The sequence below is a fragment of the Peromyscus maniculatus genome, chromosome 1 (genome assembly GCF_049852395.1).
Source record: "Peromyscus maniculatus bairdii isolate BWxNUB_F1_BW_parent chromosome 1, HU_Pman_BW_mat_3.1, whole genome shotgun sequence".
Lineage (NCBI taxonomy): Eukaryota > Metazoa > Chordata > Mammalia > Rodentia > Cricetidae > Peromyscus > Peromyscus maniculatus.
The window spans coordinates 75,987,913-76,011,649 of record NC_134852.1 but is presented as its reverse complement, the minus strand read 5'-3'; the positions used below and the strand labels follow the sequence as shown (position 1 = coordinate 76,011,649).

Sequence of the window (23,737 nt, the reverse complement as noted above, 5' to 3'; positions counted from 1 at the left end):
GATGTGAGGGTGTTTTGTCCATATGTATGTTTACGCACCACAAGCCTGCCTGGGGCCAGAGGAGGACAGAAGAAGGTGTCGGATCGCTATGAATCTGAAGTTACAGATGGTTGTCAGTCACTATGTGGATGCTGGGAATAAAACCAGGGCCTTCTGGAAGAGTGTCAAGTGATTTTAACCACTGAGCCATGTCTCTATCCCCTTTGACCGGGCTTTAAGGTTTGCTGGAGTGTGTGTGTGTGTGTGTGTGTGTGTGTGTGTGTGTGTGTGTGTGTGTGTGTAAGAGAGAGGGGGAGAAGAAGGGAGGGAGGGAAAGAGAGAGGGAGGAAGAGAGAGACCCTCATTGTGTGGATTCTTGGCTCATTTTTAGATGTCCTGAAGCTGACAGCCAGGCTCTGTAACTGATGTAGCACCCATATTATGTCTGTCTCCCTGGATCCCTCAATGTGTCCTTAAAGGAGAGGATTCTACTGTGGGGACTCGGCACAGAGGTGGCAGAGGGTACCTCACGTCTCTAAGTAGAAACAATAGAAACGAACAGTCTGTCAGGGCCAGGCCAGACACAGACAGCTGTGAGCCAGAAAGCCTCATCCCAGGGGACTAGCTCCCACAGAGGCCTAAGAGGCCTAGAACTTGGCATTTCTTAGAAGAAGCTAGAAATAGAAAAGTATGAGGCATTCTCAGATTTCACCCTCAAGCACAATGTGGGCCTCCCACCTCACGTTTAATTAACTGTCCCCTGGCCCAAGGGCAACCGGTCAGCCGCTCTGCCCAGCTTCTTTATCTAATGTGTTTGCACCATTTGACCCAGAACCCAACGACCACTGGTTCTGCGTCTTCAGGTGCAAGCACCCCAGGTTCATGAACACTCCAACAATACCCAGCACTTAGGAGGCTGAGACAGGAGGATTTCCAGTCAAGGCCAGCACGAGCTACATGAACATCCTGGTTCAAAAAGCAAAAACAAGTTCCAGAAAATTCCAGAAGATCAAACCTGAATTTGCTTCAGACCAAGAACTTTGCAGAGTCCATGTAAATGAAGTATGTAGACATCATGTTCATTCCATATCATAAGTAACCTGGAGATTATTTGTAATAGGCAGGTATAGTTCATATGCAAATACTATGCCATTTTTGAGGAAGGACTTGAGCACTCTGGGATTGGAGTTGGGCATGTCCCGGAGTCCCAGAATTCCATGGACATGGAGGAGCAACTGTAATTTGTAGGTACTGTGTGAATGTTTCCAGCTTTCCCAGAAATACGTTCCCTTCTATGAGCCATGCTTTCTCACGGAGAACTCTGAAAGTTATGAAACTGGACTCCATTATTAAATTCAAGATGAGAAAAAAATTAAATTCATAAAAATGTGCTTTATTGCGTTATATTTATGGTCTAGGAAGAAAGGGATGCCACTTGGCAGGCGGTTGTATATGTGAATAGAGGACGAAGAGGGGCCTAAGCACAAGGGAACCTGGGTCCTGCCTGTGCCCTTTGCAAATGAAGTCCTGCACCAGGAGGGCAGGCACCTGGCCACGCTTCCCCTGGCTCTTCACTGCACACCTCTCAGCACAGCCCCTAGCCTTAGTGACCACAGGTGTGGTGTGCTTTTTGACAATGAAGGCACAGAGAAGAGGAAGGTGGGGCAGGGCAGGATAGGCTTGATTCTTCTCCTGGAGGTGCCAACATGCTCTAGAATATGACCGGTCAGAAAATTTGAGCTGGACAGCCATTTTTAAGCTTTGGCATCTGTTTGTCGAGGCAAGGTCTCCTGTGTAGGCTAGAGTTGAGGAAGGGATTGAACTTCCGATCCTCCTGCCTCCACCTCCCCCATGGGTAACCTTTGAGAAACACTGCTTTGCCTAGTTAATTTGACCATGAACCTTCCTCTCTGGCATCTCACGGTTTTCCTTCTGTTCTTATTTTTCGCTTGGGTCTCCATCAAGAAAGATACTCAGCGATTCTTATTTTCCCATTAACGAGCCAGATTCTCCTCAGACCTTTCTCTGTTTCTACCAACAGAGTGCAGCTGTTCTCTGATGACAGTGCTAATTGATAAGATTTTGGCTGAAAGTGCAACTGAGTCCACATAATTAACAAAAGCAGTCCCAGGAGGCGGTGGGGGTTGCAGCCTCCACCATATCTCTATAGACAGAGTCTCCATGTGGAGCTCCTCAGCTCTTCTCCGGTGATACCAAGGCCTTGAGAACAGCAGCCTGGCTTTTCTGCTTAGTGTGTGAGCATGCCTGTCTTAGTGATGGATGCTGGTCTTGATGGTGCCTCCACATACAAAGGCTTGTGAGAATGGTCAGGACCGACGCCACATCCTTTGAGGACAAGCTTGAGTTCCTGAAGAGTTGGTGAGGCTGGCTGGGCATCCCACTTGACGGCGGCCCTGCTGTCGCGAGTTCCAGCTGGCATCTTCCAGTCTCACATTTAGATTCCCCCTTTCTCTCTCCATCTCTTATCAGGGTGGCACATGTGTGCTAAAATATTAAAGACTCCCAACTTGAAATAGACCCACCATTTCATGGATAGTCTGAGTGTCTAGCAAAGACACAAAAGAAAGGGAAAGAAGACAAAACAATAGGTAGATCCCACCCTGCCTCCTACAAGGTGAAGGAGAACTTTAGGCTTAATTAACTGACTTAAAGAATAAAAGTCCTATCTTTTGGAATATTTCCTTAAATATGTCGTGCACATGCAAGTAAATATGAAGCCCTAGTTCTATAGTTTGGATTAGAATGTCCCTCCAAGGCCTCACGTGTGAAAGATTTAGTGTCCAGCCTGTGGTGCTATGGGAAGTGGTCAGACCTAGGAGGAGGAAGTTCAGTCATTGGGGGTGTGCCCTAGGAAAGGGATATTGAAACCTTGAGCACACCCCCTTCCTCCTTCCCTTTTGCTTCCTGGCCATGGTGAGCACAGCCTCCTTTGCTACATCTCTTCATGTTTCATCACAGCTCAAAATGACATGGCCAACCCAGCAGGTGTCAAAATGTATCTATCCCCCTTTTGAGTTCATTATCTATGGTATTCTATCCCAGCAATAGAAAACTAACAAGCCTAGATTCTCTTCAGATTGTCCATTTTAAAGGAATGGATATTTTTAAAATGCATTTCCCACCATCCTCACTTACATATGCTCCAACATGCTATTAAGAAAACAGCGCAGCAGCATCTAGCCTTTGACAAGGAATGAACGCTTTTCCTAGACTGTCCTCCTGTGTTCTGGGGTGTGAACGTCAGAAGTCAGAAATAGTAATTGGTTCTTATTAGCAGGCCTCCTTGATGGCCTGAGATATTGTGAAAGTAACACACCGATAAACACCCACTCAGTTTTACAGGGGTGAATCCCGACTAGTGATCTTAGGAGGAGCCAGGCTGAGGCTAGCAGTGCCCTTTATTATTATTCCGGCAGCTCCTCTGAATTCACATGAGCGGTATGAGAACACTCAGAGCCCCAGCGTTGAGGTAATGCTGCCCTCAGAGCTGAGGGGAGAGTGGTGCTGAGCCATGCACACACAGACCCTGGGCTGGGCTGGTGGGCTGCCTCAGGTGCTGAGTGCCGTGGGTTGTGACTGTGATCATCTCACTGTGGAGCAGAGCCTGGAGTCTTTCCCTCCTGGCTGGCTGGCTGTAGTGATTGAGCCTTTGACCAGCAACTCCCCAGGCCCCACCCTATACCTCTGGTGTTTCCCAGTCTACCCCCAGTGTCCATGAGATCAGTGATGTTATCAGTGGGTGAGATCATGCAGTAGGGTAAAATGTGTTCTGAAGAAAGCAGAAAGAATGAATATTAAGGGCTGTCTCCACAAATACTGTAGATGAGGTCATGTGCTGTCAATGAGCTGCATTTAAGCTTTCCGGTGTGTGTGTGTGTGTGTGTGTGTGTGTGTGTGTGTGTGTGTGTGTGTTGAGGGCTGACTGGTATCAAGTATAGACACTTTGCTCTACTGTTTCTCTGTTGTCTTTCTCATACTGCTTAATTAAAGCTTTATTTTTCCATTGTCTCAGAATACAGTGTGTGTGTGTGTGTGTGTGTGTGTGTGTGTGTGTACTTGTCTGTGCATGTATATGTAGGTACAAGTATGTTCATGTGGAGGCCAGAGGTTGACACTGGGCTGTCATTCTGTCTCGCTCATCACCTTATTTTTGTTTATATAGATAGGGTCTCTCGCAGGATCCAGATATCACCAATGGGCTAGACTAACTGGCCAACAAGATCTAGGGACCTGCCTGTCTCCGTCCCCCAGCACTGGGCTTACGAGTATGAGCTGCTATGCCTGCCTTCTTACGGGAGCCCTGTGAGTCCAAACTCAGGTCCTTCTGCTTGTGTACCAACCCATCTCTGCAGACTGAGTAACTGCGGGTTCTACAGAAAAGCCTCCCCAGTCATGTGATCTGATCTTCAGGGTCAGAGAACTCTGTGGTGTTTACATAGTTCACGCTCCACTCTTGAACTCTAGGATGTATACTGACACACTCAAGCACAAGTGTGCCAGCCAGCTCTCTACTGTTGAACAAATGCCTGTGAGGATCAGTTTATAAAAAGAGAAGACTTACCTGGGCTCACAGTTTTAGAGATGCCTGCTCATGATTGCTTGTCCCTTTGGGACTATCATGAGGCAGCAATATTAGGAAATAAGATCTAGAATTCATTAGGGTTCAATCAACAGGGTGGGGAAGCATCCTATAGAAACGGAGAAAATAGTTTTCAGGGTTTTTATACAGAGAATCATAGCATCTGAAAATAAAGAGACTTTATTTCTTCCTTTTTGTATCCCTTTCTTTCCTTCTTCTGTCCTACTGACCTTGGTAACATTTGAAGTACTATATCAAATACGTGTGGAAACAGTGGAGCCCATGTCTTGATCCTGACATTAGTGGGAACGCCTCATGTTTTCCCCACATGGTGGGTTTTGTCTGTAGGCATGTTAATGCATAGCCCTGATTGTATTGAGATGTGTCCTATCTATTCTTAGTCACTTCAGAGGTCTCATCATGAATGTATGCTGGATTTCATCAAGAGCTTGTGTCTATTGAGATTATGATGCAATTTCTATGCTTGAATCCATTTGTGTGATCTATTATGTGTATTGATTTGTGTATATCTCTGAACCTCTGGGATAAGGCCAATTGGATCATGGTAAATGATCTTTTGTTGTGCTCTTGAATTTGGTTTACAATTATTTTATAGAGGATTTTTATATCTATGTTCAGCACAGAGATTGTCCTGTAATTTTCTTTTTGTTCCTTTTTTGAATTTTTTAAAATCTGATTTTGGTATCTGGCTAATTCTAGCTTTATAAAGATGTGGGTAGTGATCTTTCCTATCCTATTTTGTGGGATAATTTGAGAATTATTGATATTAGTTTTGCTTCAAAGGTCTGATAGAATTCAGCACCGAATCCATCTGGTCCTAGATTTTGTTTTCAGTTGGGAGGTGTTTTAATTACTGCTTCAGTGTAATTATTTGTTCTAGGTCTTTTTAAATAATTTATTTCATCTTGGCTTAATTTTGGTAGCTTATAGGCATCTAGACATTCATTCATTTCTTTTAGATTATCCAAGGTAGTGGAATATGAGTTAACCAGCCTAGAATAGTAGTTAATCAGATGAGGAATGGGAAAACATCAAACACTACAAAATCAACAAAATGACCAGAATGGATACATATCTTTCAATATTAACTCTGATTATTAATGGTTACAATTTCCGACTCAGAAGACACAGGCTATCAGATTCAGTTATAATATGGAATCCATTTATTGTTGCACATAAGAGATATACCTCAGCATCAAAGACAGATGCAACCTTGGGTTGAAGGGATGGGAAAAGGTATTCTAAGCCAGTGTTTCTAGGGAAGGACAAGGATAGCACTGTTCCAACATCTGACAAAATGGACTTCAAACCAAAACTACTCAGAAGAGAGAAAAGCCACTTCACATTGATTAGAGGAACAATCAATCCATCAAGAAGACATGACAGCTTTGAACATGTATACAATAGACACGGACAACACACCCAGTTCCACAGAGGAAATGATACCAGTGGTAAAGACACATTAACCACACTGTAGTAACAGTGGGTCTTGGAAGCTGAGCTGAGGACATGTGGGTGCCCGACAAAGCTGTCCTCTCCTTTGGATGCATAGCTGGAATCCCTGCAATGCACACCCTGAATCCATGTGATGTACACCCTGAATCCATATGGTACACACTGAATCCGTGTGGTGCACACCCTGAATCTCCCTCTAATCTAGTAAAGATTCCAAGTCCTGGAGAAGTCCAGATGGCACAGAGTGGCTTATAGGATCCCTGTTGGCTGAGTAAGCACTGTGTGCCAGGCACGCATGATGTGGGTGGTCTCATGACCCTGAAAAGGCTCCTCTGGTTTAATACTAATGAACCCACAGTAAGAGACTACAAGAAATAGTTACTCTGCTTGTCTTTTTTGTCTTTCCTTGTGACTATATCAAGTCCCATTGTCAAGTTTGCATTATACTGTGACTTTGGGCAAGGAGGTAGGTGTGGTTGGGTCCGAACCATCCCAGCAGGACTTGTGAGCCTGTCTGTAATTGGCTTCAGCTCCTTTATTGCTCTTTTGTTTTACTTAGTTTGTAGAATGAGTTCTACTGTGTAAGTCAGGCTCTCTTGGAACTCATCACCCTTCAGCTCTGCCTGCCCAATTCTGGAACTGCAAGTGCATACCACCACACCTAGCTCAAAAGTTCACCTTTGAATATTTTTTAATTATTATTTTATGTGCATGGGTATCTTGCCTGCAAGTGTACCCTATGTATGCCTGGTGCCCATAGAGGTCGGAATTGGATGTCAGATCCCTTGGAACCGAAGTTACAGGCTATTGTTAGCTGCAGTATGGGTGTTAGAAATCAAACTCCCAGTAGTCTAAAAGAATAGCCAGTGCTTGGAACCCCTGAGCCATCTCTCCAGTTCCCAAAGTCCATCTTTTAAAAAGCAGTCCCTCTTGTCTGTGGGTTCTACCAGGCTGACTCAACTCTGCATTTACACTGCCGTGGGTATTATAAGTCACCTTGAGATGACCTTCAGCACACAGGAGGGGATGCACAGGTTGTGTATAGATCTGATAGCAAAGAGGATCCTCCCAGGGTGGGGTGGGGTGTCCAATGGGTAGTGAGAGATGACTGTCGTTTGTTCTCAACCATCTCATGAATGTGGAAGAAATCATTACATAATCCTAGTTCCATCTCTATGCTTGTCTAAAACAGCTCATGCAAAAGGCAAAACAGTTTCTGTGGTTCGGGATAATCCCAGGGAAAGGAAGGCAGGTTGACTTAGCTGAAAAGCATCTGGGGTTTTGTGTGTGTGTGTGGGGGGGGGGGGTTTCACTCCAAAGAACCCTCTAGTGGCCCCAGGGAAGAGACATCCAAATAAATTGTTTCCATCAGTTATTTCACTGAGTTTGTGATTAATTCTAAGAAGAATTCGGGAAACCTCATGATTAGTTCCCTGACCCTGACATCTGGGTGTGCAAGCAGCTGACAGATTTATTTCAAGAGTGCCCCCTTGGCGTTGGGGTCACTGGAAAAGACACAGCAGAGCTTTGCAAATGAAGCCACAGTAATTCTTTGTGAATCTCTTTGGAGCATTTAAAAGCGAGCCTGCCCCCTTATTTATGGTCCATCAGCCTGTCTGGGAGTGGAAAGGGCTTACACAACAGAAAGAGGGATGCTGCGCCCCTGCCAGCCTGTGATAGAAGCACAAATCGGCTCGATCTGTGACCTTCGGATGCTGCCAAAAGGACAATGTTGCGGGGAAGGCTGAACCTAGGAGCCACGTTATTAGCCCAGGGGAGGCAAGGCAGGAGAGGGGCGACAGAGGCTGATGAGAGTGAACTGTTGATTCACAGAGGGCATGCCAAAGTCATGGCTTCAAAGATTTTTACTTTACGTCAGTTGAAAGCACACCCAACCGGTGTTTTCCACTCAGTCTTCAGGAGATTATGTAAGGCAGCAGAGTGGTGACTTGCTGTTTAATTATGCCCAACTGCAGGCTAATGGGAACAGTGTGAGCATGCTTGAGGTAGACGAAGCTGGGCTGTGCTAGCCAGTAGGTTCAGTGCAGAAATTCATTTGTGGCTTAACTGTGTTCTGAACTACTACAATAGTTTGGTGGGCTACAACTGCCATCTGCTGAGGGCCGCAGAGTACTCAAAGTATCACTTCTGGGTCCCAGATTTCTAGGACCCTGTTAAAGATCAGAAAGAGCCCATGTTATTTGCTAATTATATTGTCACTGTTATTTTAATTATAGAATAGGTCTGTGAGAACCAGATGTTAATTTTCAGCTGTGGCAGAAAACACACCACGTACAATGTCCTACCTTAACCATGTATGTGTGCACTGTCGTGAAGCCCATTTCCTGGGACACCACCATCACCACTGCCTCCCGACAAATTTCCCACCTTTGAAAACTAGAACTGCTCCCTCCTTCCTGTCCCATGAACGTGGCTGCTCCAGGTGCCCCACCTGAGCGGGGTCCCGCAGTGGTCACCCCTCTGCCACTATGGCTTCTTTCACCCGGTATACACACCAAGAGGACTTGCTGGATACATGGTAATTCCAATTTAAGAAGAAATGCTGTGTTGTTTTCCACAAAGGCCATACCACTTTGCCTTCTTGCCACAAATATACAAGGGCATATACGAGAGAATTCTAATTTCTATACCTTCTTGTCAAAACTTGAAGCATCTTTCGTTGTATATATTCACTGTGTATTTACATCCAACTGTACGTTAAACATTGATCAATGACTCACATCCCCTGACCAACCCTTCCCATTAGTTCCCTGTGTTCCTACAGTTTCATCTTTACTTTCATTCATCTATATGTATCTATGTGAGATCTAGGAACCACCAATAAAAGAAAACACAATATTGTGTGACTGGCTTCCTTCGTTTCAGGCTATGATGTCTCCAGTTGTATCTAATTTCCTGAAAAATTGCGTAATTGTGGTGATACATTGTGTGTCCTAATAAACTTGCCTGAAGATCAGAGGACAGAGCCAGCTACTTCATTAGACAGATGTCAGGCACTGGTGGCACACACCTTTAACCCCAGCACTTGAGATCTCATGCCTTTACTTGGGAAGTACACATGCCTTTAATCCCAGGAAGTAATACAGCAGGGCAGAGAAACAGGAACTCACTCTCTTTAGGCTAAGGATTTTGTAGAGGTAAGAGCTAGTGGCTGGCTGTTCTGCTTCTCTGATCCTCAGGCAAGTTTATTAGGGTACACAATATATTGCCACACATAATTCCATTCTTCCTTACCTATGAATGAAATTCTACTGAATATGCATACCACCTTATCTTTGTCCACTCCTCTGTTGTTGGACATCTCCGTCAGTTCCATAACACAGCTATACAAAGTAGTGCACGTATACCCACTGAACCTCGAGCATGTGTGTGACACGTTGACTCAGAGTCTTTCAGGTGGACAGACAGGGGTGGAACAGCTGGGTCATAGCCTGGGTCTATTTTTAGTGTTTTTGAGACTTCCCTTTGTCACTTCAACAGTGGCTGGACTAGTTTCCACCTCCATCAAAGCTTGCTCCTTGTAAGTAGACTGCTCTATCCCTACCAGACTGAAATGTCATTTTTCTCATATCACACTCCATTAGGTCATTGTTCCTTTTTCTGACACTCTCTTACTGGTCTCTATTTTAAAACCATTATCTTAGTGTGTTGATTTTAGCACCTCAAACAGGAGATTGATACCATCCCTCCCACGGTTATTCTTTGAAAAGAATGTTCTGGGTAATTCTTGCACACATTACTTTTCTATAAAATCTCCAGGGTACCATCTTCCAGTCCACCTGCAGCATTGGGATTCTGACTGGATGCCAACACACAGCCGTGTCTTCCTTGGGAAAGGTCACATCTGTAGCTTTCTTCATCCAGGAGCCAGTTGTGTACCTGCCTTGATTCTCCAACCTAATAATGTGTTGTTTATGGAAAGCCTATTATTTGTAATAAACATGGATACTGTACCAAGTGAAGGAAGTCAGGCTCAGAAACACAAGCACCACATGACCCACTTAGATTGGAATCCAAATAATGAACTCATAGGAGCAGAGCAGAATGGTAATTACAGAGCAGGAGACTTGAAAGGGAGGTGTTTATCAGAGGGTACACAATTTCAGTTAGATCAATGGTTCTCAACCGGTAGGTCAAGACCTCTTCAAGAGTCGAACTATCATTTCACAAGGGGTCACCTAAGACCATCAGAAATATCAGATATTTACATTATGATTCATAGAAGTAGCAAAATTACAGTTATGAAGTAGCGATGAAAATAATTCTATGGTTGGGGGGGTCACCACAACAAGAGAAACTGTATTAAAGGGTCACAGCATTAGGACTACTGAGTTAGATAGAAGAAATAAGCCTTAGTGAGCTATTGTGCAGTTGTGTGTATAATAAATTATAATATTACATATATTTAAAATATATTGCTAAAGGTAGATTTTAAATGTTTTACCACAAAAGAGTTGGTTTGTGGAGCGATAGATTTGTAAATTGGTGTAACATAATTCACAATGTAAAATGAACACTACATTGGATCCCCATAGACTTATAATATATATAATTAATTTTAATAAAAAATAATAGAGATGTTGAGAAATAGAAAAATTAATCCAGCATAATTTTATAACTCCCCAGAACAAAATATCCAAAGCCAGAAGGTTACATTGGCAAATACTCCAAATATTTTAAAAATTAACATCATTTCTGCAGAGTAAGTTACACTTCTAAATTGATTTGATGAAACTAGTATCATTCTATCAAAAGCAGACACAGACAATGCGGAAAAAGAGACCTGGAGATCACTCAGCAGCATATGTACAAAAGTCCTTGAAAATAGCAAAAGGAAATGCATATTCATGTTTATAAATTATACACATTGTTACAAAGCCAATCAATTTAATTTACTCTTTCAACGGGACCAAGAAGGAAAGCCACATGGTTATATTAGCTGTTGCCGAAAGGACAGTTGGCAAAATGGAACATCCTCTTGTGATTTAAAAAATAACTTATCAGATTTAAAAAATATTGTATGAAAAAAATCCATTCCCACCAAAAAAAGGGAGTCCGAACTCCCTGATCTAATCTTGAGAATTGGAAAGCAGTCGTGACTATTTTGAATAATTGTATTTTGTGAGATGACAACTCCGCTTCATCTGACTTCAGTTTAGGGTACTGTGTTCTAACTGTATTAGCATTTCTCTGATTGAATAATGTGTAGAGTAATTAAAGGAAGTGGGCTCATATTTTTAAGAAAAATACAACAAGCAAAAAATGACTTAGAAAAATAGGTAATGCCCTCAAACTGGCAAAGTGACTGTGAAACACGCAATGGTGAAAGATTGAAAACGTTTCTCCTGAAACCAAGAACAAAGCAAGCATGCTTATTCTCACAGGACTTACTCAACATGGACACAGGATGAAAGTTCAAGCCTATGTAGTCAGACAAGAAAATGAAATAATTGGCATACAGATTGCAAAGGAAAACAAAATCAACTCGATTTAGATGGCCTTGGTATCTATGTGTAAAAATCACAATGAAAAATTTTAAAGGACAGCAAACAATACAAATAGATGACACCAACAAAGAACTATTAGATGGGTTTGGAAAGGTTACAGGACACTTTGAAACACAATTTGATGTATTGCTCTACCTTAGAAATGAGAAAGAAGACACTGAAATGTAAAATGAAGTATCATTCATGGTCACTCAAAACCAGTATAAATCTAACAAAGCATATATCAGACTCATTCACTGAAAACTCTGGAACAGTAGTGAAATAAATCAAGGTAAGTGGAGAGACGTGCTCTATTCTTGAATTCAAACATAACATAAAAATTAGTGTCCATTCTTCCCAAACTGATGTGCAGGCTTATTTGACTCCTATCAATATCCCAGCAAGAAGTTTTACAGACATTGACAATCATATTCTAAAGCATATATGGGAAGAAGAAGAGGAGGAAGAGGAAATTTTGAAAAGAATAAAATGGGAAGAATCCTTCTATTCCATTTCTGGATTATAACTGTAGTAATTAAGACTGTATGTGGTGGAGACAGACAGACAGACCAGTGAAGCCAGAAGTAGATTCACACAGATAGGAAGCAATGCAGGGGAGAAGGCCTTGCCACACATAGTGGATCAGCTAGACTAAATCTCTAAGCAAAAAAAAAAAAAAAAAAAATCAGCCTCAACCAAAGTCTTTTATCTTACACACACACACACACACACACACACACACACACACACACACACACACACACACAAATGAACTTAAAAAGTCTTCTGAATCAAAAAGCAATGATCAAAATATAAGGCCATTAGAGAAAAATCAGTAGAACATCATTAGGATCTAGGGCTCAAAAAACTTTCTTACATTAATGATTGAGATGTAAGAGTAAAAAAAAAAAATGGACATCACCAAAATTGAAAACTTTTGCCCTGCAAGTAATTGTCTCAAGATGATGGGAAGAGACTGAAGGATTGGCAAGCCACGTATTTAACAGAACCATGGACTGTGTGTCCTGGCTCTTGGCTCTGAAGTTAGAATTGTTTTATTATGCTGTTTAGTGTCCTGTGTTCCTGTTTCTAATTCTCCTCAGTCGCTCCAAAAGGACTGAAGATCTCTCAGTGTGAGCCTGTCCCAGTGGCTTTGGTGAGCTGTGCTTTCCATTTTCAGAATAGTTCCCGGAGCTGCTGTTTCCTGCTTCCATATGACTTGCTTGGTCTCAGAGATGGTCTGTTTGTTCCCTTCGCATTGGCTCAGGATTTCCTTTATGTCTTGCCTATGTACATCATTGTTCTTCTTTTTCTTGGCTTCGTCTCTCATTTTGGTGAACTTCTCCCTTCATTATTTTTCTTACCAAAATTGTAAAGCCAGGATATGAAAGTTAAGGATACCAGCACTGTTCTGGTGGCATATAAATTAGAAGAGAGAGAGAGAGAGAGAGAGAGAGAGAGAGAGAGAGAGAGAGAGAGAGAGAGAGAGAGAAAGAAAGAGAGAGAAACAAAGAAAGAGAAAAACACAGTGGAAATTTTCTTGCATTATCTACTACAAAGATCCCTAGAGGCTCAGTAGCTCCATTCAGTAAGTATATTATACTCAAATGAAATGCTGCGTGTGTGTCCTGGGACACAAATGCACAATGTCATAGCAGCTTTACTTTTAACTACTGTCTAATTAGGTTTCTTTTGTTGTGAAAAGACACCATGACTACAGCAACTCTTATAAAGAAAACATTTAATTGGGGTGGCTTGCTTGCAGTTTCAGAGGTTCGGTCCATTATCATCATAGTGGGAAGCAAGGCAGCAGCAGGAGTAGCTGAGAGTTCTACATCTTGCAGGCAACAGGAAGTCGAGTGACTGTCACACTGAGGGAAGCTTGAGCAAAAGAAACATCAAATGTCCGCCCCCACAGTGACACACTTCCTCCAACAAGGCCACCCTTCCTAATAGTGCCATTCCCTTCGGGGGCCATTTTCTTTCAAACCACAACTACCAAGCATTGGCAACAGCTGAAATGTCCATCAGTAGGTTAGGCATAAAAATAGAGGTATTTTAATATGCCATTTAATATGATGCCAATAAACATCACTCACCCACACCTAAACATAGTAACACTCTCGGAGTGCATAAAGTTAGGAAAACATGTGAAAGTAATCCAATTGCCAATGGTAAAAATATACAGATGGAAGTAGGCAAGTGATCACTAAAACAGGAAGGGAGGTGGTGAGCTTCCCCCGGGCAGGGGAGAGAAGGCCTGTGTGTGTTTGCCTTGAACATTTGTGTGTGTGTGTGTGTGTGTGTGTGTGCTCTTTTACAAGATGAGTGGTGAAAAAAACAGTCCCATCTCCTAAAATGTGATGCTGTTTTCTGACACACCCCCACAGACAGCAGTGTGTGAGTCCAGCATCGCCTAGGGAGAATTGATGAAGATGCAGGTGAGCTTGGATGCTTATGCCCTTATTGGTAGAGGTATCATTTGGGTAATTTGAAAACTGTTAGGTTTTCCATAATAATGTCATGTATGCACACACCAATGGGCAAACCAGACACATAGCTATACTCCATGAATCTCCTGCTGAGGCCTGGCTGGGGCCCTTCAGTTCCCCAGAACTTAGTGTTATCTCTTTCTGAAGGTCATTAGTTCTGGAAGGAGGGTGCAGAATCTCAAAGCCTAGGGAGGTTGAGGCTCAGAGTTCCCATCCTATCCCTTCTGCCCACATTGGCTGGTGAGAGCCAGTCACAAAGCTCCCCAACGCCCCTGTCCCGGGGTTGCACTGGGATGCATCTGAAGCTGTTCTCCGGTTGATTGATGTGGAGAAGCCTGGGACACAAGCTCCCACACCAGGAAAGCAAAGGCTGAGAGGAAACAGTTCTTAGAAGCCTAGGTAAGCAGTGTGATGAAAGGTCATAGGAACATAGAGATGCAGGGAAAGAGCTCGGTGTGGGCCTTGTTCTGGGACACAGCTCAAATGGGTGCAAATGGAAAGGAAACATGACATCTGGGGACCCGAGCTCCATACTTGCAGGGGGCATGTCTCGTAGGAAGAGCCAGCCTCTGATGAATCCCTGCACATTCCTTGGCTCTGTAGATGTGGCGTGAGTCCTACACCCAGTGATTAGGAATGACAGGCATGATACATGGAAGTCTGTGGCACCATCCTTTGCAGTAAGTACATCATACAATGAAAAATCATTTGTTACAGTTACAGTGGGCCAATATTTGTCTGAAAATAACACGGGCACTTTGAGTCACCTGGTGTGAAACATTTGTCAGGATTTATTGGAAGTGGACACCTGCTAGTCTTAAGGAAAAGAATTTGTTTCGTGTTACATCAGCTTTGAATAAAATCCCACAGATTTAAGTGAATGTTTTCTGTGTAGGCATTTTATATCCAGGTTTTCTTTCTTTCTTTTTTTTTAATCCCATTTCCGCTCAGGCACTGGTAAATCTGTTCTTTTTTCTGTAGCTGAGAATCTCAAACTCCCCCCCCCCCCCCCTGTTTTGCCATTGTTTTTCAAAGTTCTAAGACTGCACCTGTTTCCTTTCATGGCCCTTAATTTTCTGAGCCATTTTTAACTTATTCAGAATTTCCTGACAATGACCAGTCCATCTGAACCACACATAGTATGACAATAAGCTGTAACTCCAGCTAAACAAAATGAGTGTTGGGTAGAGGTGGGGATGGAAAACTCAGCCAAGCCTTCAATATTAGGATGGATTGCATATTGATGGATGGAAAGGAGCTTCAGGGGTCATGGAGTGATGGAGTAAGACAGGAAATTTCTGACCATGAGAGAAGAATGGGGCAAAGCACATCTCCACAGACCAATAAACCCCTGAGTGATTTTCAGATCACATTTATTTCTGTAGCTCACCTGCAGTTCATGAAATAATTGTCGTGTGTGTGTGTGTGTGTGTGTGTGTGTGTGTGTGTGTGTGTGTGTGTGTGTGTGTGTGTCTGTAAACATACACATGTGCCATCAGAGGACAACCTTGCATATCTGTCCTCACTTTCTACCTTGCTTAAGACAGTGTCTCTAGTGGAGGAAGGGGAAACTGTGGTTGGGATGTATTGTATAAGAGAATTTTTTTCAATAATGGATTTCAAGAATCGATTTTCTTTGTCAATGTGCACACTAAACTGGCTTGCCTGTGAGCTTCAGGAACCCTTCTGCCTCTGCTGTCCATTCTGCTACAGGAGCTCTAGGGTTGCCGACACATGCTGCTTTGCCTAGCTCCCCATAGCCTCTGGAGATTCGAACTCAGATGCCGGTGTGCATGTGGCAAACCCTTTACCCACCCAGCCAGCTCTCCAGCTCTCCTTTCTCTTTCGAATCATTGCTTTTGAAAAAGAAGTAGTTCCGGGCGGTGGTGGCGCACGCCTTTAATCCCAGCACTCGGGAGGCAGAGGCAGGCGGATCTCTGTGAGTTCGAGGCCAGCCTGGTCTACAGAGCGAGTTCCAGGAAAGGCACAAAGCTACACAGAGAAACCCTGTCTCAAAAAAACAAACAAACAAACAAACGAAAGAAAGAAAAAGAAGTTGGAGTAATTCCTGGTGGCATTCATGGCCTTGGCCAGTGGAAATGGCTTTAGGCGTGATGATATGTTTCCAAGGGAGCCATGTCATGTGTCCTTGCTCTGTCAGACCTCAGAGCATACTTGACAGGCCAAATGTCGTGCTAACGCGAGGCTTCTCTGTGTTCCTGTTTAGATCAAGTTCGACAGCGTGGAGGTGTGTGTCTGCTGTGAGCTCCAGCACCACTCCTCGGGATGCAGCAACCTCGGGGAGACCCTGAAGCTGAACCCCCTGCAGGAGAACTGCAACGCTGTGAGGCTGACCTTGAAGGTGAGGCTAGCCACTGCCTGTGCGCGCAGTTCTTCCCTCTCCTGGAGACATTAAGGAAGATTTATTAGCATATAGATTCCTTTCGGCTCATGATTCATCCAGGTGGTTGGATGCCGAGGGACCGTCCTTCCGGAAAGAGCATTTTAAAGGGTTGTAGATTGTCCTTTGGAAGCTCTGATTCCTGGGTCCCTGTTTTCATCTTTACCGGGTCATTTTCCTGCCTCTGACAAATGCAAAGTAGGATGAAAATGGCTGAAAGAGTTCTTCACAGCTGAGGTTGCCATGGTTTCTTCTGTTGTCCTCACAGTCTCTGCTGTTACTCCAAGGACCACATGGTTATTCATTTTACTTTTAAAAAGCTATTTAGGGCAGGTGAGATGGCTCAGTGGGTAAGACCCTTGCTGCCAAGCTAATGACCTGAGGTAGACCCCCAGGGCCCACATGGAGGACTGAGAGAACTGACTCCAGAAAATTCTTTTCTCTCCTCCTCACACACAGTGGCATGCTCATGCACACCCACATATAAATAATAAAAAAATAAATAAATGTAATTCAAAGATATTAAAGAAAGGAACCTTACAATCTCCCATGGCAATCTGTTCTCCTATAAAGCATTTGATCTTTTATGAAGGGGACATAGGGTCCGAGCACGGTGATGCTCCTTTAATCCCAGCACTTGGGAGGCAGAGGCAAGTGGAACTCTGTGAGTTCAAGGCCAGCCTGGTCTACAGAGTGAGTTCCAGGCCAGCCAGGGCCACACAGTGAGACCTTGTCTCAAAGAAAAAATGGGGAGGGCGCATGGAAATGCTATCTTATTCTTCCCCCGTCTGTCTTCCTACAAGGGTTATTTTACTGAAAACCTGAAATGGCTGCTTAAAAATACATATGGACAGTCAACCCAGTTCTTTCCTTGTCCCTGAACAAAAGTAGCTGAAATGTTTTTGAAAAGCTGTGCTGCCATCAAAGGACCTCTTGGTTGGTAGTGAGACGACGTTTACAGTGTAGAGCTCTGGCCTGTGGCAGGAAATGGGCTTCAAAGACAGCTGCTTCCAACCAGGAGAAGAAGGAAGGTGGCCAAGTGGGATGTTCCTGTCCTTAGTCTGGGGGGAGTTTCTCCAACACCTGCTCTGTCCACATGGAAAAACGGGCCACGTTCAGGGTCCTGGCATCCACCGAAGTGACAGCTCCAGTGAAAATGGCGGAAGGCAGAACTGCAGGTTGCCGGGGATGCTCTTCTGGTGCCATCACTTGTGGTCCTACATCACATGCCTTCACAGGCCATACCGTCGTCTCCCATGCTGTGGTCTGCCCGGGAGCAGGGTCCAGTGCCTGCATGGCCATTCATAGCCCATTGGGGAGTGGGCGGACTTCGCTGATCTCATTCTGACATCGTCTAAGTTGCTGTTCGAGCCCAGGTGTGCTTTCTTTCCACATTTAAAGAACATAGTCAGACCACAGATAATTACAGACAGTGTGACCACCACCTCCTAGAAAAGCCAGTAAGCTCCCAGGGGATCTCAGGCTCCGAGGGCCACTTGTGTGGATCAATCAACTTTATGCACTACTGTGTGTGTGTGTGTGTGTGTGTGTGTGTGTGTGTGTGTGTGTGTGTGTGTGTGTGTGTCAAAGTAATCTACTTGGGAGAGAAAAGGTTTAGTTTGTTGTATAGTTTTAGAGTTTCAAGTGTATGATCAAATGCCTTCTGCTCTGAGCCATGGTGAGCCTGCACATCATGCCAAGAGTGTGTGGTGGGACAGAATCACTTATCTCACCACAGGCCAGGGGGTGGAAACAAAAGAGGAAAGGTCCAGGCTCCCACAATCGCCTGGGAGGGTATCCTCCAGAGGACTCTTAAAGTCTTGCCTCCTAAACCCTCAAGTTTTTAATATTTATTTATTTTCATTTTATATGAACTAACATAAAATTGCTTGTTTGTGCCTGGTGACCACAGAGGCCAGAACAGGATGGAATGGGAATTACAGAAGGTTATGAACTGCTGTGTGGGTGCTGGGAATCAAACTCTGCTCCTAAGAGCCGCCAGTGATCTTAACTCCTGAGCTGCCTCTCCAGCTCCAAGGATCCAGCTTTTAACAGTGGACCTTTGGCAGAACATTTGGCCAAACCATCCTGCTAATCTAAAGCGTTATATAGAGTATTTGGTCTGTTACCCCAAAGCCCTGGACTTCTCCTTGGAATCTTTATTCAGTGAGACTCGGGACCCACATACACGAGCCCTCTAAGGAGCTGTGAATTGAAGTTTGGGAATGATGCTTTCTTTAAGGTGCAGGTTCAAGTCTGGGGTGGCTTGGACTGTGCAGTCTTATCCTTGTGCACCATACTATTACCTTGATGAGAGATAAGGCAATGGGGAATTTATTTATGGGTTAGCCAAATGGAATGAAGTCCAGGAATTCAAACCAAGGCTGGCTGGCCTAGCTGACTGTTTGAAGCTGGTCAGTGGCTCTTCCTCATGTAGATGCAGATACCCTGGATGCTGGTAAGAGTTGAAAGACTCTCCCAAACTTCTTACTGATGCTTTTTTCCAAAATAGACTCAAGACAAAAGCCATCAGAACTGATGGCAGGAGGCTTCAAGAAGACAGGTTGATACCCATGTTGGGAGGGTGATGACCTAGCCATAGCAGTGACTGGAATTAGGAGAAGAGGGACCTTGCCCCTGTCCCTGAATGGAGGCCTCTGTAGGGAGTAGTGGTGCTGTGAAGAAAACTTGCTGTTGCCTGAGGGCAGCAAGATGGAGACCTTTGGACTCGAGTGTCTGTCTGTGGCTTATTGCTGCCTTCCAGTTTTGTTATTCTTCTGAACTTGTCTCTATTATCCTAGGTCCTTAGAATTTCCATATACACTTTAGAATATGCTTGTCAGCTTCTATGGTGGTCCTGCTGAGATTTTGATTGAGATTGTGTGGAACCTACACATTGCTTTGAATGCATCTATTTAGGTCTTCTTTTATTTCAACAGTGTTTATTATCTTCATCAGCATGTAATTTTCAGTTTATAGATCTTCACGTATTTTGAGTTATTTGTCCTTTCCCCCCATTTATTGGTGCTATTTTCATAATTCTTTAGAATCGGCTCGCATTGTAGTGTCTGAATTTGATGCTTGTTACTGATCTTGTGTCCCGTGATCTTGCTAAAGTCAGTTACTAGCAGTAGGGACTCTTTGGTAGCTGATGTTTTGGTAGTGCAGAGGCTGTTTGTCATCTCCTCTTCTGTATTAGCCAGGGTTCTCTAGCAAATAGACCCAGCAGGGCACTTATAGACATAAATACAGTCAGGGGATTTGACTATGGGTGCTGAGAAATCTCACAATGGGCTCAGAGACCCTGGGATTCTGGCAATGAAGCACACTCCAATGCTAAAAGCTTCTGAATCAAGGAAACAGATTATAACCCTCAGCCTAAGGCCAGAGAACCTGGGAAGCCTCTGGTGTAGGTCCCAGAGTTCAGAGTCTTGGTGTTCTCCATGTCCCGGGCAGGAGAGGACTGAGGAAGGGGGACCTCACTGTCACGTTTTGTTGAGTCTGAGACTCCAGCTGATTGGATGGTGCCTAACCGCACTAAGATTTGACCTTCCCACGTGCTCCATGACTCGTGGGCAGCTCCCTTCCCAGACACACCTGGAAACGTTGCTTTACTGGTTCTCTGGGCTTCCTTCATCCAGCCCATCAGCACCTGAAATGCCCTCTCCACACTCCACTCTGGATGGCTCATTCTCTTTCCTTGCTTTTTTGCTGTAACTGGGAACTCCAGGATATTGCCGGATGGAGGTGTGAAGGGCACATGTTCTCTCCCTGTTCCTGACTTGAAAGCTTAAGAATACCGTTTGCTCCAAATCGGTCAGTGATCTGCATCGCTGGTAGTATAATCCACTCCTATCCATGAGAGGATGTTGGATTTTGTTCTCTTCTTACATCATCTATGTAGGTCATCTACGTGTGGAAATCAGGCTCCCAAAAAACCAAATGATACTGATGTATCCCAGCAGGCAGTAGACAGAGCTAAAGCTCTGGAATCCAGCCCTATTCTATAGGTTGTTTGTTTGTTTATTTTTCAGCCTCTGTAGTTTGAGCAGTGGTATTGAATTCTGTCTATGTGACCATCAGTCTCTCTGGATTCTGTGTATGTGAGCATCCTTGGGTGGTCTCTGGGTCCTTGATTACTGAAGGGAAGTTTCTATTACAGTTTAAGCATACTTAGAGATGCAGCTATTGCAGACAGCCCTTGGGTCATTCTTTGGTAAATGAGCTCTTGCAGTTTAACAGGACAGCTGTGTCAATCACGTCTTAGGACATCTTCGAAAACATGCTTTGCAAACCTTTGCTTTCTTGAGATAAGAGGAAAGGGATTCAACTGAAATAGGCAGGAGTACAAGCAGAGCTCAGTAAAATTCTAACACATCTTAATCCTACAGCTCTACTTAATCCTGTGGCTGTCAGGCAGAACCGAGGAAGCCTTCCTAGTGCAGGGCAGCAGCATCACAGAATACTAAACGTTTAGCCTATGTTCTTCATTTCCTCTTTGATCTTATACTCTTATCATCTGCAGTCTGATAGCATGGTGACAGAAAGTGACTTCTCACTGGTGAGCCAACCTGACACCTCCTTTGATTATATCAGTGGCCCTATATAGATGTAATTCTGAACAGTTTTATTAAAGAAGAAACACAGAGCCAAACACAGAGTTAGAAGCCCCAGAGGTCAGAGAGCAGCAGCTAAGAGCTGAGACTTAAAACAGCCTTCTTACCCCTCATTGCCGCTGCCGTCCTTCCCCTGAGAAAGAGACCCACTTCCTGTGTGTCTGTCTTTTCATTGACTTTCTGTTCTGCCTTCTCATTGGTTCTAAACCCAACCACATGACCTCCTCGTCACTGCCTGTCTGTACAGACCTCCGGGTCTCTATGGTTGGTATTGAGATTAAAGGCATGTGTTTCCATGCTGGCTGTATCCTTGAACACACAGAGATCTGCCTGTCATGTGTCAGGATTAAGGGAGTGTGCTACCACTGCCAGACTTCTACTAAATGCTTTGTTATTAGCTCTGACCCCCAGGCACTTGCATTTATTAACATACAAATAAAATCGCATTTCAGCACAAATAGAATATCACCATAGCCCTAGGTATTAAAGTATTTGTCATTTCTGTGACTTCTTTTTTTTATTTTTTCAAGACAATATAGCCAAGGCTGGCCTTGAACGTGGTCATTCTATTGCCTCAGCCTTTTGACGGCTAGAAGTTCCAGGTAGTAGCCTCCTGGCAGGCAGCTATTCCCTGTTCCCAGTGTTTCCACTGGGCTGGTCCTTCTTGCTTCCATCTGTCTGGTGACTTTATTCGTTGTCCATCTTTTCCACTAGAGCTGGTGTTTGGCTGCATTTGTTCTGGTCGGGTTCTCCTGTTTCTCCTTGGAGGTTCCGTCTCTCTCTAGGAATTTGGTTGGTTGCCCTGTGACCTAAAGTGTGAACGGGCTCAACTTCAGTTGGGATTTTTGCAGAACCCGGTGTTCTGTCCCAACTGTAAGGCAGTGTCTTTGCCAGTTTTCTCTAGCCTATGACACACATGGACTCCTGTTCCAGAAGATTCTATCTCTGCCCATATAAAATCCTTGAGAACTGCTCCCCCAGACATCCCACCTTAGGACATGCCATTCTCTTTTGTCATTGAATATTTACAAAGAGAAAATCCTAAAATCCTCCTAACACCTTTTCAATCTTTTATAAATGGTACTTAAAATTCTCTAAGCTGGGGCTGGCAAGATGGCTGAGTGGTTAAAAGTACTTGCTGCTCTCACAGAGGCCCCGGATTCAGTTCCCAGCATCCACACGGTGACTCACAACCTGTTGTAACTCCACTTCATGGGGACCCTTGCCTCTACTGGCTCCTGAAGGCACATGGTGCAATACATACACTCAGTTACATGCACATACACATAAAATAAAATTAATTAAAAAATTGCAATTAATTCATTAAAAATTTCTAGCTTTCCCCACGGATTGCAAGGCTGTATTTCTCGGCTCCCCATGGTTGCTGTGGGCACATGAGCAAACTTATATGTATCATTTCCAAAACCTTGACTGTGGAGCGAGTCTTCAGAGCTCCTTCCCTCTGCCATGGAAAGTGAAAAGTTTCAGTGTCCTGCCCCATGAGCTGCTCACCGCAGGACACAGAGCCTCGGGCACCTTACTCAGGTTGGATGGATAGTATGGATGAGAAGTAAGGTTTGGTTGTTTGGTGGGAGGTATTTGTCACCGCAGCTGACCAAGCCCACCTTGCTCTGTGCTCTTACTCCTTGCCCATCTTTCCCCCTGGAGTTGGTATGACAGTTTTGGGTGCAGTTTCAATAGTGTTTTTCAATTATTAGGTCTGTTAGTCTCACTAAGTTATGTCTTGATACCCTGTGGCCATTAGGTGTATGTTTACATTTTGCTCTATTTTAGACAAGTTTTATTTTTTAAGGATTTATTTACTTATTTATTTATTTATTATTTATTATGTATACAGTGTTCTGCCCACATGTGTCCTTGCAGGCCAGAAGAGGACACCAGATCTCATTACAGGTGGTTGTAAGCCACCATGTACATGCTGGGAATTGAAGCCAAGTCCTCTGGAAGAGCGGCCAGTGCTCTTAGCCACTGAGCTACCACTCCAGCCAGCCCCAGGATTTATTTACTTACTACTACTTTAAAATATGTTTCAGTGTGTGGATGTGCGCATGTGAGTGCAGGTACCCGTGGAATACAAAAGAAGGCGTCAGATCCTTGGCAGATAGAGTGACAGGCAAGTGTTAGCTGCTAGATGTGGGTGCTGGGCACCTGACTTGGGTCTGCAAGAGCAGTGTGACTCAGGCACGTCTCTCCTACTCCACGCACGTTTTCTTGAAGTGTGTATTTGATCCCCCCACACAGTTCTATGTATTTACAACAACAGTGGCACATTGTGCGGACCATTTTTATCGATATTTCATAACTGCCATTTTTCTCTCATTTACAACTGCATTTTCCGCCCCAGTTCACTCTCTTTCTGGAGTCTCTCCCTGGCTGTCCCTGCAGCACTGCCATGCCCTCCACTTCCAGCGTGATGCTGAGCTCAGGCTGCCCTCTCGTCAACCTTCTTCATTCAGTCCCGGAAGCCCTGGACCTGGGGCTCAGCCCTTGGACTCCAGCTGCCTTCTTCTCCCCTCGTCCAGCTCTTTGCGGGTCTTTCTCAGATCCTTTTTCTGAGCAACGTGGATACAGCAAAGCCCTAAAAGCAGATTCTGGACCCCTCGATGCTAACACAAGCTTATGCTCTTTAAATAGGTTTTGTTTAA

General features: G+C 44.2%; 1 protein-coding gene across 1 annotated transcript in view; it reads left to right on the top strand.

Annotated features, from left to right (window-relative positions):
* The window catches only part of Entrep2 (endosomal transmembrane epsin interactor 2), a 421,062-nt gene that overhangs the window by 326,218 nt on the left and 71,107 nt on the right, over positions 1-23,737 (top strand). The window contains exon 4 of the mRNA XM_042277565.2: positions 16,282-16,416. Within this exon, the coding sequence (XP_042133499.2) occupies positions 16,282-16,416 (135 nt within the window). The remainder of the gene's footprint in view (positions 1-16,281; positions 16,417-23,737) is intronic.